The sequence below is a fragment of the Sapajus apella genome, unplaced genomic scaffold (assembly GCF_009761245.1).
Source record: "Sapajus apella isolate SASKATOON/1434 unplaced genomic scaffold, GSC_monkey_1.0 scaffold101, whole genome shotgun sequence".
In the NCBI taxonomy this organism is placed as follows: Eukaryota; Metazoa; Chordata; class Mammalia; order Primates; family Cebidae; genus Sapajus; species Sapajus apella.
The window spans coordinates 6,763,525-6,780,559 of record NW_022437041.1 but is presented as its reverse complement, the minus strand read 5'-3'; the positions used below and the strand labels follow the sequence as shown (position 1 = coordinate 6,780,559).

General features: G+C 39.6%; 1 protein-coding gene across 2 annotated transcripts in view; it reads right to left on the bottom strand.

Moving 5' to 3' along the window:
- Positions 1–17,035, bottom strand: part of PLD1 (phospholipase D1) — a 165,356-nt gene that overhangs the window by 126,858 nt on the left and 21,463 nt on the right. For both annotated transcript variants that reach the window (XM_032258298.1, XM_032258299.1), the window contains exons 2-3: positions 1,433–1,618; positions 1,075–1,202 (exon numbers count right to left, since the gene is read on the bottom strand). In XM_032258298.1, the coding sequence (XP_032114189.1) occupies positions 1,075–1,202; positions 1,433–1,592 (288 nt within the window). In that variant the 5' untranslated portion in view covers positions 1,593–1,618. The remainder of the gene's footprint in view (positions 1–1,074; positions 1,203–1,432; positions 1,619–17,035) is intronic.

Below are 17,035 nucleotides of genomic sequence, written 5' to 3'. Positions count from 1 at the left end.
GTGTGAGCTGGGCGTCAGTACGTGTGCAGGGAGCGGGACAGTGAGTGAGTGTGAGCTGGGCGTCAGTACGTGTGTAGGGAGTGGGACAGTGAGTGTGAGCTGGGCGTCAGTACGTGTGCCGGGAGCGGGACAGTGAGTGTGAGCTGGGAGTCAGTACGTGTGCAGGGAGCGGGACAGCAGCACCAGGCAAAACCACCCAGAGAGCAATGCAGGACATGCCACCTCCAAAAGACAAGGAGGAAGGGAAGGCCAAGCCTGCCTGACAGCTGGTTAGTAATCTGTGCTTCCCTGGAGGCAGGAGGCAATGGCGGCCTTACTCTGCCATAGCTAGAGATTAGCCTGAAGGGACAAAGGTCACCACCCTGCAGCAACTTTCCTCCCCTGGAGACTTAACAACTACAAAATCCAGGCAGGAACGGAGAAAAGTAGCTACCCTAACAGCTTCTTCCTGTCCATTCGAAGGGCATAACTTTGATTGTTGAAGAGATTTTACTCCAAAGCCTTTTCAGTGTTCAGTGAAAAAGCACGTGGAAGAGGACCAAAGGATGGTCTTCTAGGAACCAATCGAGAGGCAGAGTATGCCTGCAGAATTTTCTCAACAGTGCTTTGGGGTAACGGCACTGGCCAGTCCAGTATCCTGGCTTTTTTCTTTAAAAGCCAGGTAGCACCAACATTTTCATGCTAAAGAAACATTAGGAAAGCTAAACGTTTTGTAGACTTACGCTGGCCATGCCAGGTGGGATGAATATGCATCAAGAGTCCAAATGAAACAGCAAACGGGAGAGAAGATTAAGAAAGGCACTCTGCAATTTATTGAACTGTTAATTTGCCTTAATGCCTTTTTAATAAAAGAGCTTTGTCTCAAAAAAAAAAAAAAAAAGAAGAAGAAGAAGAATATAAGAATGGAGATGAAATGGGAAGGAGGCAAAAACGTGACGGGTGACAATGATTTGGAAATGATAGATAAACAAAAACCTACAAACGTCGTCATAACTAGAAGGGAGGAAAATGAAAGGCTATGTACTAATTCACATATATTGACAAAGAAAAGGTGAGTCCATAAATCGCTCTGACCCTTGTTGTAGATGTGAAGCGTTCCACTTCCAGAACTCGTGCTTTTATTGGGCAGCCGGACAGATAGGTCTGTATATTAGGCTCCTTAAATCCTTGCGTGTTATAAATAGCAGAGAAAGGGATAGACCCTAAAAAATAAGTAAATAAAGTTATTGCAATATATGATTAGCATAACTTGCCTTTTACAGACATTCTTTTAAGAATCACATGTTAAAACAAGTCAGCCTCTTATAAAATGATCTGAGCCCAGTGTTACATCTGCAAGGAAAATTAATCGTTTGCTGGTTATTGCAAATTTGCGCTCTTCCGACCAACCCTGATAAACTCTTTTCTTCCCCCTCAGATCATCCATCTTTACCTTCCTGTATCTTGGGATCGCTGGGAGACACGTCATATTCTACCTCCTCTCCCTCAAAATGGAGTTCCCGAGTGTCCAGATTTTCTATGATATTACTCATGTCAGCAGCAATTTTCTGCAGTGCAGAGGTATTTACCCGAGGCTTGTTTACCAGTGACATGTTTGGACAGAGTAAAAGCAAAGGGGCTAGGAAAGAAGAAAAGGGTTACAAAGACTTACCATTTTGATAAAATAAAATGCTATTCCACAATTTGAATCCAGGCTTAGATACAGCATATGGAAACAAGTTGGCCTTCTCTGTGTGAGCCTCAGTTATCCCAAAACAACCCTCTAGTTGACATTCCTGTGTAAGAGTTAAAGGATTCCTAACTTGTAAAATGGAGGAGTCAATTGTAAACAAGAAAAGAAAAAAAAAAAAAAAAAAAGAAAGAAAGAAACACCACATTGAATGCCAACATTTCCCTCATCCAACTTTATCCAACTTTATTAACTTGGATAAGTACTTCAAGGGAGATTGGTTTGGGAAAGCTGATTCAGAGAAAGAAACAGATTATTTGCTGTAATAAATACAGCTGAAGAAAGAATACATGGAAAATAAGCAACTCAATTTCCTAAAGAAAATTTAGAAATTTCACATAACAACATATAAAGATTTAGAAATATTTTTCTGACAGCATAACCTTTCTACATTTTCTCTGTAGGTAATATCCAAAGCCAAACGAATATTACCTCTTCAAGAAAAAAATGAGATTTTGGCCACGGCTTGGCATGAAGTATAATGACATATGTGTCTTGAAAGGAAACTGATTAATATACCTATTCTGAAAGATATCTGAGATGCTAGAATATACTTCCCTCCTTTTTTGTTTTTTTGTTTGTTTGTTTCAAAGAAAACTACTTCTATTTCATTCTGACATTCAATAAAACAAGTCATCGCACATCAGTAGCCAGGCAGAAGAGTTCACATAGATATTATTTTTCATGTAAAATATTGAGATTTAAGCTCTGCACACTGTCATCAGAGTTGGATGAAACATCCGTTTTGCCTGATGTAGAAATAATGTCTTTGTTAAAACCAAGCCCTAAAATGGAAGGACGCTCACACCAGTTCGGCACATGTTCTTGTATAACTGCAAATCACAAACGCTGAGCATCCACCACGTGTGAGATGAGATGAATGAAAATGTGAAGGTGAATAAGGCAGGTCTCTGTGATTAAGGAGCATCTGATATGGGTGAGGGAAAGGAGGCATATAACCCTCAGTTCACCCGTGGCCCCCTCCAAGGTCTTGGGCTTCTTGAGAATGAAATTTGCCCATAGGAGGACACTTAGCTGGGTCTTTCCTTCAGGTGCTATCAAAAAGCTAAATGGCTATATGGGAAATGCTAAGGAAGTCTCAGGCAAATTTACACAGCCCTTACTGTAACTCAGTGAATCTCTAAAACCTATAGTGTTATGTCTGTGAGAAAGAGACCGTGTTTAGAAATTCAAAAATGGGAGTGAAGGAGGGAGGTTCTGGTTTGACCAGATATGTAAAATTAATATATCTAAGTTCCCTGGAACTGTGTAATCAATTATGTTTATTTCTCTGTGTTGCCTGTAAGGAAGTCTGGAGCCAAATTTGTGGCCTCCTATAGCAAAGTATAGTACTATCTCTTCCCTTCAACTTTCCCTCCCACTTCTAATTTATATTATAATAGTTAATAGCTACTAATGGTTTAGAATGCACCTGGCTGGTGATAACTGTTTGTATACGTTATCTCATTTGTCATTAATAATATATCTGTGAGGGTTTATTATTTCTATCTTGAGCACGACAGGAGTTTGTCATCCCCTCTTTATAGATAAGGAAACTGAGGCAAAGAGAGACTAAGTAACTTGACCAATATTTTAAACAATTTGTCCAAGGTCACCCAACTAGGAAGTGGTGAAAAGGGATTGGAATTCAGGTTTCTCTAACCCCAAAGCTGATATTCTCAACCATAATCTTAATCTTGCTATCTGTTCTTTGTATATGTGTAAGTGTCTTGGAATAGATGTAGCTGTTAATATAAATTAGTACGCTGGGGCAAGTCCATTTAAGAGCAGACCCTAATGAGAAGAATTGGAAATAAACTCCTGCAAGTCAGTTACCACAGGATGAAGCCATTTAGATTCCCCGGGTCTCTGTTTCCTCTCTATAAATTGAAGAAGTTGAGCTATTTCATCGCTAGAGTTCCTTTAACACTAAAACCCTAACTGTAGATAAAAGATGCCATAAAAGTGCTCAGCCTCCCTTACAATTTAATTACTTTAACCCTTTTCCTATGCCAAGGAATTAGTCAGAGTAGTTTTGCATTTGAGTAAGAGAAGCAGGGAGCAGAATGTTTTCTAACCTGAGTAATTTAATTAAGATCTATTTAGCCTCCATTGAGGAGCCGCTGCCTTTGGTCAAAATTAAAATATGTATGGCCTTTCCTTTTCATTCAACAAACACTTACTCGATGCCAACCATGTGTCAGCTTTTACTTTATTTAAAATACAAGGTAATGAAAAATTTAGAGGAAAAGAGACAAGGAAATACAGATAAGAAATTATCATATCATTACTGCTTGTTAATTTTTAAAGACTTCAGATATTTGTTATTGATTAAACGGACTTATTATTAACTTTCTTAACATAGTGAAGAAAAATGAACGCTGCTCCAAGTAGCCTTCCTTTTGAACTATGTGTTAATCTTAAAAAATGCCTGTTAATTTTAAGAAATATAAAGACCACAGTAATCTACACAGAGTTACAGAGCCACTGCATCAAGCTAAAATAAATATCCGAATTCAGATAAAGAAAAAGGAAGCATATTAACTTACGAAAAACTTGAAGAGTGAGGCATGAAACAAAAAAAACTTCTTATCATTTGTCAAGTGTTTATTACATGCTAAGCACAATTTTAGCACAATTAGGTTAGTTAATACTTACAATGACCTTACAGGGTAGGTATGATTATTCTGAGAGATTTAGTCAAGCAATTATCCAAGGGTCACTCAGCTAGTATCAGTGCTGAGTTTATAAAGCAGATTTGGTCTGGCTCTAAAATCTTAATGGAGTTTGTTACTGAAGTCCATAATTGTTAGCTTTATTTTGTGGGCTTGAATGTCTATAATTTTAAATTAATCTTTTATATGAAGTTTAAGTCCTGTGACAAGAGTTGTCCTCTACTTTAATCACCTTGGAAGGGATCAAGCTAATCCCACAGTCCCTACAATTATGAAAACAATGTATCTCAACAGCTTCCTGAGTTTCTTCTTAGCCTTTTACTTTCATGGTTTATAATGTTTTATAAGATCATGTGGAACGTCAGTGGACCCAAAGCACTTGCATATTTGTTCATGCTTTTGTGAACACTTTACTATTTAATAATGGGAGATGAACCAAGTGATTTGTCCATCTCTACCCTCACTTGTGTCCATGGACGTTCTGTGTTGACTTTTCATCCAACCACTGTATTGCTGGTTTCATTCTTGACTATCAAGCTGTAAAATCATCTGTGCTCCTATGTTGTCAGATCTTCATTTATCAGTCAATGTTTTCTTTCATCTAAAATAATCTATAGTAGGGGGTGAGCAGCTGCCAGAGGCACAGCCGATATTAGCCAGCAATGGGATAAGGGCTTCAGTGTTTACACTTGAGATAATGTAATAGATTTTGTTACCTCCTTATAAAATTAAACTGCAAGATCATTATCTCTTTCAGTACCAAGAAGAGATGGTGCCTATGGAGAGATAAGGGCAGCTGTGTTTTATTTCTGTTTGCATTTGTATCTGGGAAGTAAATAAGGGTTGTTTTCTGGTTTTGAATTATAGAACTGAAAATCTTTGCAGGGAAGATCTAATGACCTCTAGTTATTCAGTGACGAAATCAGAGAACTTTCTTTTCTCAATTTTCAACAAGATTGGGAAGTAGAACATCAAAGAGAAGCAGATACTTTCCTTTTCAGATAACAGACAAACATTGCCTTAGCCAAAATACAATAATAATATTATTAACTATAATTATTGATATTAACATAAATATGAACTCTAGCCAATATTTGCTAAATATGTACTACATGCCAGGTACTGTACAAAGAGATTAATGTCATGATCTTATTTAATCTTCACAATAACTTTAGGAGCTGGGTCCCATTGTTACCAGCATTTTTTTTTCTTTTTTTTTCCCCCATTTATTTATTTTATTGCATTTTAGGTTTGGGGGTACATGTGAAGAACATGCAAGATTGTTGCATAGGCACACACGTGGCAGTGTGATTTGCTGCCTTCCCCCCATCACCTACATCTGGCATCTCTCCCCTTGCTATCTCTCCCCAGCTCCCCACCTCCCACCGTCCCTCCCCTATTTCCCCCCAACTGACCCCAGTGTGTAGTGCTCCCCTCCCTGTGTCCATGTGTTCTCATTGTTCAACACGCGCCTATGAGTGAGAACATGCGGTGTTTGATCTTCTGCTCTTCTGTCGTTACCAGCATTTTTAATGAGTAGCTTAAAGAAGAGGAAACTTGGCAGGGCCACACGGCTGGGAAGTGATGAAGCTGGCGATCAAGTTTGATTGATCTTACTTCAAAGCCCAGCTACTCACCAATCCAGAGTTGGGACTGGGGGTGGGAAAAAATAAGCACTGGGAGACTTTTACACTTTGCTTCATATATAGCTAGTGCTCGACTTACGACCACGATTGGTTCCGACAGACCGGTTGTAACACGATTTGGTCGTAAGTTGAGTAGGCTATATGCACGCAGAGATGGTGGTGCTGCCGGAAGCTGGTCCGCACTGTCGTACGCCCAGCTGGGCAACGTTCGCACTGCCAGACCCGGAGCAGTCGTGGCTAGCGATTGTGGTCGTAAAGTCGAATGGTCGTAAGTTGCATAGGTCGTAAGTCGATCAATACCTGTACTCTTAAATTTTTTTTAATCAGGGTCTTGCTGTCTTTCCCAGGCTGGAGTACAGCAGTGTGATCATGGCTCCATGCAGCCTCCAACTCCTGAGTTCAAGCGATCCTCCTGCCTCAGCCTCCAGAGTAACTAGGACTACAGGCATGTGCCACTATGCATGGCTAAAAAGTGAAACAATTTTTAAAAGAACAACAATCAACATTCACTCTGTGAACAGAGCTGTGATTTACTTATCACTTCCTTTCTAACATAATATGCAAAAACTCCCTAATTTTTCTCTAGATGTTATTGTACTTACTAAGAGAAATGCAGTGGATTCCTAAGCTAAATATCATATCATAATGTATGAATGTAAAAAGAATTATGATTAGATAGTTCAAAACCAAACTGAGTTATGGGGTATCTTGTTTTCCAATTTTTCCATCATGATGAAATAAATTAAAGAATCTATAATATATAACCCTCGAAAACACATCACATAACAACTCTCTATCTGGAACTGACTTGATGCTCACTGAGATATAAAAATCATAAATGTGGATTCAAGTACTAAACTCAATCTCTAGTGATATAAGCCTTGGATAAATATTTTTTGAGTTTAGCTGACTCTGAATAAAGTATATGATATTACCATATTTTACATTCCAGACTATATATTTTGGGAAAATACATTTTAAATATCTTCTGATGTTTACTTAGATCTTTGACTTTTTTTAAAAAAAAACAAATGTTGCTTCCACAAATATCAATGGAAGGTGACTATGTATCTTGGACAGAAAATTAAATGTTAATGGTATAAGGGAAAGATCAAACAACCTATCCTTACTATAAGTGTAACCTGAGCAACTACCAGACCCTTAAAGAAAAGAATTTTCAACCTAGAATTTCATATCCAGCCAAACTAAGCTTCATAAGTGAGGAAGAAATAAAATACTTTACAAACAAGCAATTGCTGAGAGATTTTGTCACCACCAGGCCTGCCTTAAAAGAGCTCCTGAAAGAAGCACTAAACATAGAAAGGAACAACCACTACACAGAAAATACATCAACTAATGGGCAAAACAACCAGCTAACATCAAAATGGCAGGATCGAATTCACACATAACAATGCTAACCTTAAATGTAAATGGGCTAAATGCCCCAATCAAGAGACACAGACTGGCAAATTGGATAAAAAGTCAAAACTCATCGGCATGCTGTATCCATGAAACCCATCTCACATGCAAGGACACACATAGGCTCAAAATAAAGGGATGGAGGAAGATTTATCAAGCAAATGGAGAGTAAAAAAAAAAGCAGGAGTTGCAATTCTCGTCTCTGATAAAATAGACTTTAAACCGACAAAGATCAAAAGAGACAAAGAAGGGCATTTACATAATGGTAAAAGAATCAATGCAACCAGAAGAGCTAAGGATCCTAAATATATACACACCCAATACAGGAGCAGCCAGATACATAAAGCAAGTTGTTAACAACCTACTAAGAGACTTAGACTTCCACACAATAACTTTAACACTCCACTGTCAATATTAGATCAATGAGGCAGAAAATTAACAAGGACATCCAGGACTTAAAGTCAGATCTGGACCAAGCAGACCTAATAGACATATACAGAACGCTCCACCCCAAATCCACAGAATATCCATTCTTCTCAGCACCAGATTGCACCTATTCTGAAATTGACCACATAATTGGAAGTAAATCACTCCTCAGCAAATGCAAAAGAACAGAAATCATAACAAACAGTCTCTCAGACCACAGTGCAAGCAAATTAGAACTCAGGATTAAGAAACTAACTCAGAATCGCACAGCTTCATGGAAATGGAACAACTGGCTCTTGAATGTTGACTGGATAAACAATGAAATGAAGGAAGAAATAAAGATGTTCTTCAAAACCAAGAACAACAAAGACACAACATACCAGAATCTCTGTGACACATTTAAAGCAGTGTCTAGAGGAAAATTTATAGTAATAAATGCCCACATGAGAAGCAAGGAAACATCTAAAATAGACATCCTATCATCAAAACTGGAAGAGCTAGAGGAGCAAAATCAAAAAAACTCAAAAGCTAGCAGAAAAGAAATAACTAAGATCAGAGCAGAACTGAAGGATACAGAGACCCAAAAAACCCTTCAAAAAATCAACAAATCCAGGAGCTGATTTTTTGAAAAGATCAACAAAATAGACCACTAGCCAGAGTAATAAAAAGCAAAGAGAGATGAATCAAATAGATGCAATAAAAAAATGATAAAAGGGATATCACCACCAATTCCACAGAAATACAAACTACCATCACTACCAACAACTCTATGCACATAAACCAGTAAACCTGGAAGAAATGGATAAATTCCTGGACACCTGCACCCTCCCAAGCCTAAACCAAGAAGAAGCCAAAATTCTGAATAGACCAATAACAAGGGCTGAAGTTGAGTCAGTAATTAATAGCCTACCAACCAAAAAAAAGCCCAGGTCCAGATGGGTTCACAGCCGAATTCTACCAGACATACAAAGAGTAGCTGCTAATACTCCCTCTGAAACTATTCCAAACAATCCAAAAAGAGGGAATCCTTCCCAAATCATTTTATGAGACCAACATCATCCTGATACCAAAACCAAAACCCGGCAGAGACTCAACAAAAAAAGAAAATTTCAGGCCACTATCCATGATGAACATAGTTGCAAAAATCTTCAGTCAAATGCCAGCAAACCAACCGCAACAGCACATCAAAAAGCTCATCCAACACTATCAAGTAGGCTTCATCCAGGGGATGCAAGCCTGGTTCAATATATGCAAGTCTATAAATGTAATCCACCACATAAACAGAACCAAAGACAAAAACCGCATGATAACCTCAATAGATGCAGAGCAGGCCTTTGACAAAACTCAACAGCCTTTATGCTAAAAACTCTCAAAAAACTCTCGATGGAACATATCTCAAAATAATAAGTTATTTACAGAAAACTCACAGCCAATATCATACTGAATGGGCAAAACCTGGAAGCATTCCCTTTGAAATCTGGCACTAGACAAGGATGCCCTCCCTCACCACTCCTATTCAATATAGTGTTGGAAATTCTAGTCAGAGCAATCAGGCAAGAAAAGGAAATAAAGTGTATTCAATTAGGAAAGGAGGAAGTCAAACTGTCTCTATTTGTAGATGACATGATTGTATATTTAGAAGACTCCATCGTCTCAGCCCAAAATCTCCTGAAATGGATAAGCAACTTCAGCAAAGTCTCAGGATACAAAATCAATGTGGAGAAATCACAAGCATTCCTATACACCAATAAAGAGAGCCAACTCAAGAACAAACTTCCATTCACAATTGCTAAAAAAGAGAATAAAATACCTAGGAATACAACTAACAAAGGATGTAAAGGACCCCTTTAAGGAGAACTACAAACCACTGCTCAAGGAAATAAGAGAGGACATAAACAGATAGAAAAACATTCCATGCTCATGGTTAGGAAGAATCAATATTGTGAAAATGGCCATACTACCCAAAGTAATTTATAGATTTAACGCTATCCCCATCAAGTTACCTATGATCCTCTTCACAGAACCGGAAAAAAATCACCTTAAACTTCATATGGAACCAAAAGAGAGCCCGCAGAGCCAAGACCATTCTAAGCAAAAAGAAAAAAGCTGGAGGCATCATGCTACCTGACTTCAAACTATACTACAAGGCTACAGTAATCTAAACAGCATGGTATTGGTACCAAAACAGAGATATAGACCAAGGGAACAGAACAGAGGCCTCGAAGGCAATGCCACACATCTACAACCATCTGATCATTGGCAAACCTGACAAAAACAAGCAATGGGAAAAGGATTCCCTGTTTAATAAATAGTGTTGGGAAAACTGGCCAGCCATGTGCAGAAAGCAGAAACTGGACCTCTTCCTGACACCTTACACTAAAATTAACTCCAGATGGATTAAAGACTTAAACATAAGACCTAACACCATCAAAACACTAGAAGAAAACCTAGGCAAAACCATTCAGGACATAGGCATAGGCAAGGACTTCATGACTAAAACACCAAAAGCACTGACAACAAAAGCCAAAATAGACAAATGGGACCTAATTAAACTCCAGAGCTTCTGTACAGAAAAAGAAACAATCATTAGAGTGAGCTGGTAACCAACCAAACAGGAAAAAAATTTGCAATCTACCCATCTGACAAAGGGCTAATAACCAGGATTTACAAAGAACTGAAACAGATTTACAAGAAAAAAACAACCACATTCAAAAGTGGGCAAAGGATATGAACAGACACTTTTCAAAAAAAGACATTTATGAGGCCAAGAAATATATGAAAAAATGCTCATCATCACTGGTCATCAGAGAAATGCAAATCAAAACCACATTGAGATACCATCTCACACCAGTTAGAACGGCGATCATTAAAAAATCTGGAGACAACAGAAGCTGGAGACGATGTGGAGAAATAGGAACACTTTTGCACTGTTGGTGGGAGTGTAAATTAGTTCAACCATTGTGGAAGACAGTGTGGCGATTCCTCAAGGATCTAGAAATAGAAATTCCATTTGACCCAGCAATCCCATCACTTGGCATATATCCAAAGGATTATAAATTGTTCTATTATAAAGACACATGCATACATATGTTCACTGCGGCACTGTTTACAATAGCAAAGACCTGGAACCAACCCAAATGCCCATCAATGATAGACTGGACTAGGAAAATGTCATACATATACACCATGGAATACTATGAAGCCATAAAAAACGATGAGTGTGTGTTCTTTGTAGGGACATGGATGAATCTGGAAACCATCATTCTCAGCAAACTGACATAAGAGCAGAAAATCACACACCGCATGTTCTCACTCATGGGGGGTGTTGAACAATGAGAACACATGGACACAGGGAAGGGAGCATCACACACTGGGGTCTGTTGGGGGGAATGGGGGAGGGACGGTGGGGGGTAGGGAGGTAGGAGAGGGATAACATGGGGAGAAATGCCAGATATAGGGATAGGGGATGGAGGCAGCAAACCACATTGCCATGTGTGTACCTATGTAACAATCCTGCATGTTCTGCACATGTACCCCAGAACCTAAAGTGCCATAAAATATATTTTTAATATACATATAAATATATATAATATATATTTATATCTCTTTTTCATAAAGAGATATAAATATATATATCATATATACATTATATATAATAATATGTATCTCTTTTTTTAATTTAAAAAAAAAAAAGAGAGAAACCAGTAAGCCTTCCTCTGCAAAAACAATCATGGAAGGCATTAGCCAGTCAGAGCCAGCTAATGCCCTTCCTTTTCCTTGCATGTCTTCCTGGCCTCATCCAACCTGGTCTCCCTGGCTGGTCGTGCAATCCTTCCTTGGCATCTCATAGCACTCTCCATCTTCTCCATCTTCTCCGCTACAGTGACTCCTGCTCCCTTAGAGGTCCAACACCCTTTGTGACTTTGATGAAATTTATGAACCCACAACCCCAGAAAAAAAATGCGCATGGGCTCACACACAGCATTTTGCATGTATTTTCATAGGTTCATGTTTTTACCCTCAAGACCTTTAGGTAAAGAAGCACATCTATTGAGCTGCAATCATGAGCTGATGCAGTGACACACCTGTCTTCGACACTCCTGGGGGAGGAGGGTTAGAGTCATGAGCGTTCACAACAGACACCCAGCTGAGCACCTGCTCAACACGTGTTTGTTAAGTGACATAATCATTGAGCTGTCCATAGAGAAGGCTGTCAGCTCCAGGTTATTCAGTGAATGACACAGAGATTATTTCCCTTGCATACCACAGACAAACTCAGATGGAGAAGCCTTCTGGTTGAAAAGCCCCCGAGAGGCGTATAACATGTAAGAAACAGATTGTCTGCCAAAGTAATCATAGCTAACACAGCAAACTACTCGTGAAGCTTCCTGTGTGCCAGGGTTTTGCTGAGAGCTTCTCATGCATCATCTCAAATGATCCTCACAGTAACTTCATGAGGAGTACTGTCATCATTCCCATGTTGCAGACAGTGAGACAGTCTGACAGAGGTGAAGAGTCAGAAAGTCAGTGAGCCAGCTCTCAGCCCAGCTCTGGCTGACCCGAAAGCCACACACTTACTCCTCCTCTGCCTTCCACCTGTCCCCATGCCAGGAAAAGGAGATGCCAAAACGTGGAATCACCCAGCTGCCCCTCCTGCCCATAACCTGTGAGTCCAGCTTGCTATCATGTCTATGGTTCTAAGAGTCAGAAATTTGATTCCCAAACACAGCGCTTCCACTGAGCTCCACGTCTAGTCTGATCTTAGAGAGCCCAGAGCCCAGCAATCTTCCACTGACTTATCCTTCTCTGCTGGTTTTGTATCAAACCCTTCACTTGGCTTAACACGATGCTGCTTTTCTTCCTGAGATGTCCAGACCAGTGCTAAACACTCTGGGCTTACTGTGTCCACAGAATAGGAGTTGAACTCATCTTCTCTTTTTTTTTTTCCCTAGCTAAAAACAAACAAAAACACATCTATAATGACATAAAGCAAAATGGTTACATAGTTCTTAAAATTCCTATAATTTCTGCCTTCAGCCAATCTGAACTAGTAAGTACGTCATTAGGATAATTCTGACAACGATATCTCACAGCCATTTTTAATAACAGCCCAAGGAAAGCACGGCAGCTTTATGCCATGGAGTCACAACGAAATCCTGCAAGACATCATGGTTTCCAGAAGGGACAACCTTCCAGACAGCTGTTTCACTATCCGATACTGAATTAGGATACAACTCACATCTTTTGGGGCATGAAAGTCATTTCTTGCTTCTCATGATTTTTCCTAAATCCTTTGACCTCCTTGGATGGCCCTTTAAAAACAGCCACGTCATTTGGTCCCTGGCATGAGCTTTCTGAGTAATTTCCTTTAATACATCCTAGAGTTAAATATTTTTCTCTGTGCAGTGGTATCAGCTTCTAGGTCATCTCAGTCATAACTCTGAATTCAAACTTGGCTTCCAGAGTGAAATACAAATGCTAAAGGAAACTGACATCTATTTCAAATGTTGATGATTAGGAAGATATGATCTGTCATTTCTTGAGTACCTGTACTGGAAGGCGCATTACATGTATTGCTTCCAATCCTCACAACAATCTCACTGGGGCCATGGGAGCTTACTGAGGCTGCAGAGCTGTGAGTGGTGGAACTGGTTCCAGTATGTAGGCCTCCAGATGGACTAGGTCCTGTCTGCCTCCCTGGCCTCTGCTCCGTAAAGATACCCAGTCACGACTGCTCCCATTCCTTCTAATGCCACCAGCCATCTCAGCCTCCTTCTGGGCGAGGCCAGGGCTTTGGCATAGCCTCCGCGGCATGCAGCATGACCTCCGACTGGACCCTCAGAGGCACTGGCCCATCCAGACGTTTTTGGATTCAGTTCAAGTGCCGCACCAGGGACATGCACTCTTGCTTCCTCGGGAGTTGTGTGTTGGGGGGGTATGAGGAGGACAGGGAACCAAGTCACACAGCCTGTGATACCAGGGCATGCCTCTCCCCTCTTCTTCTGGCCTCGACTGTGCTGAAAACACTGGTACAAAACAGTCAATCTGGAAGATGCTCTGTGTGATGGAATCACGGACTGCTTTTCGTGGGAAGCTATGGCCAGCCAGAAAATGACTGCTTTGCATTCCTCCCTGTCTCTCTTCGCTTCCTCTCTCTTTTTTTTTCTCTCCTCCAGAATTCTAACTGCTCCCATTCAACCCTACTTTGCAACCTCAGAGGCTCTATACAGAAAACTCAAGCTAGGATACTGTTAGAACCAGGATTCCAAAGCCCACGTTTTGTTTGTTTGTTCATTTTTCTTTATTCTGAACCATGCTGCCTCCTGCAGAAATCCATGTGTGCTGAAGTTAACAGTAATCTTTAAAGAGCAAACTTGCATAATGTTGACTATGTGCCAGGCAGTGATCCAGGGGATTTGCACGCATTAACTCAATCTGTCCTTTCAGCAGACATATGAAGTAGCTGCTCTTCTTTGCCCCTTTTCATAGGCAAGGAAGCTAAAGGCACTGACAGGCAAGCGACTGGCTCAAGGTCACACAAACATCTGATCTAGGTTGCTATTATTTCTGCCTTGACTAACTTGGGCAAAGTCACTTTAGTTGGTGCTCAGCTTCCTCACCTAAAAACTGAAAATTAAAATATCTATTTTACATGAATATGAAGTTGTCTGTGTTTAGGACTTTACAATAGATACATTATAATTTTCAAAACTCCTCTCTCAACATTGCTGAATGTCAGAAAAAACAGCATATTCTAAGTGACCCCACCTAGAAAATAAAAACCTAGCCCAAATGCCAATAGCATTTACATGAGGATTCTGAGCCAACATCTAAGAAGATTTATTCCTGCCCCTGTAAATGACAAGGCACATTATAAAGATCTGTATTTGAAGAGAAAACATGGGAGGCTCATTCCTGACTTCAAAGCCTGTTAATAAGTTTATCAGGCATAAGTCAGAGACTTTGTACAACTCCTGGATTGAGGTAAATCAATAAAGATCCCAAAGGGAAAATCCTTCTTTATAAAGGAAAGATCATTAATGTTGCTAAAAACTGTGGTCAGACTTCTAAAATTAACATCCTTGGATGTTAAATGAAGACTTAGTTTCTTTACGGCCAAGAATAGATTATTCATGCATTCCTTTCTTTCACTTCTCTTCAAAGCAACAAGCAAACAACCTCTTAGTGTGAGTTTTGGCAGTAGAGAGAGTGCTTTCAATGATATCTCATGAATTTCACCTATGAGAAGCATGGATCTGGCAAACACACATTGTAATCTTCTCCACACATTCTCCAGTGCTGATTAGCTTTGGAATTCTGTCACAACTGCTAGTAGACACAGCACAATTTCAATTTTTTTGCCCTCTATAAAATTACTAAACATGTTTGTTGAGGCAGTACAGTACCATGGTAGATATGTGATTTTGAGTCAAGTAACTTGCAATATGACTCTCCATAGGGCAAAACAAATTATTTAAGTCTTTCTGTGTCTCCGCTTCCTAATGTATAAAATGGAAGTAATATTGTGTGGTTTAGAGCTTGGGCTACACTAGATGCTAAAATAATGTTAGTTGCTCCTATGCCCCTAGTTATTCTAAGAGCTATCCATAAGATCTCTGCCCAAAGTCCATCTACTCCTACCTGAATCATTTCCCCACTAAGCATAGGAACTACCAGTAAGAATTGGATCTGGGAATGGTCTGATGTTGTCCACTACAGAAAACACCGCTACAAACTTCTGGAAACTAAACGGATCAAGCTAATACATATGCCCCCTTTCTACTGAAAACACAGAATTGTTAAGTAGATTGTAATTGTTTTAAGAAAAGATTTATTCAAGGTTAACAGCAGTGGCAGCAGCAACAAAAACAATAATGAAGGAAAAACCTACAGTGTCTAAGAATGAAGAAACTAAAGTCTAATGGGCACACTGGAACTGAAGCTGTGGGGCCCAACCAGTTATGGATCTTAGGTAAGCATCTGAGATTACAGTTCTCTTCCCCCACGTAAATTGTAGGAGATAAGATCCCAGAACCATGGGAGGCAGCGGCCTGGAAGTGACAGTCTTACAAGAAACCCAGAGCTTCAAAGAGCTAAACTACCTATTTAAAAGGGATTAAGTCACCATATTCAGCATCCCTGGGAAGAAAACACATGGAACTGTGGTGACTACAATATGAAAAACTGTATATAAAAATTATCTGAGATCACAATGTCTAGCTTTATAGACAAATTACAAATTCATTACAAAGTAACAGAGCTGTTACTGTTATTAGATTAACCATCCCACAGATAACAACTACACATTTTGGACAAAATATTTTTTAAAATACTGCTTGAAGAACAACCAAAATCTAGCAGAAACTGGAAGAAAATCTACATTTGGAAAAAAGAAACAGCATTGTTTTTGTCTAAGGGCTGGTCCCAGATCATGTCAACTTGAGTGACTAAAACTGGGATAGAAAGTCCATAGATTTTTGGCTTGAAGAACCACAGAACAGACTTCACAGCAATCATAGCAACTGAAAAGTGAGGCCAGAAATCCTAGAAAAAAGAGAGCCGGAGAGGGGGAGAGAACCCCAGATTTTGCAAAGGCTGATGCTTGAACTATGCAGGCATGGGATACATTCTGAAGCAACTCAGCTAGTAGTACTAGATTGACTTTAACAGATACTTCTGCTGCTGCCCACCACAGTACAGATGGGGTTTGGAGTTTGAGTCAAGGCAAGTTAAATGGGTGTAAAACTAAACTAAACAAAAAATCCCAGCTCTGGAAAGAAGTATAATGGAATCCAGAGTCTCTACAACATGTCAGTCACGATGTTGCCTCCACCTATTACACATAGAAGAAACAGAAAGATGTGGCTCACTGTGAAGAGCAGAGGCTCTCCATGGACACCAATCCTGACAGGTTGAAATCAGCTGAGAAGGATTATTTAAGGCAACTATTATAACAGCGCTCAAAGATGTAAAGCAAAATATGTTTTGGTGAAGGAATCAGTAGAAAAATCTCAACAGAGAAAAGAAAAACTTTGCAGGATGGGCTTAACAGCAGAATAACAATGACAGAAGAAAGGGTCAGTGAATCTGAAGACCGAACAACAGAAGTTATCCAGTCTCAAGGACAGACAGAGGGGAGA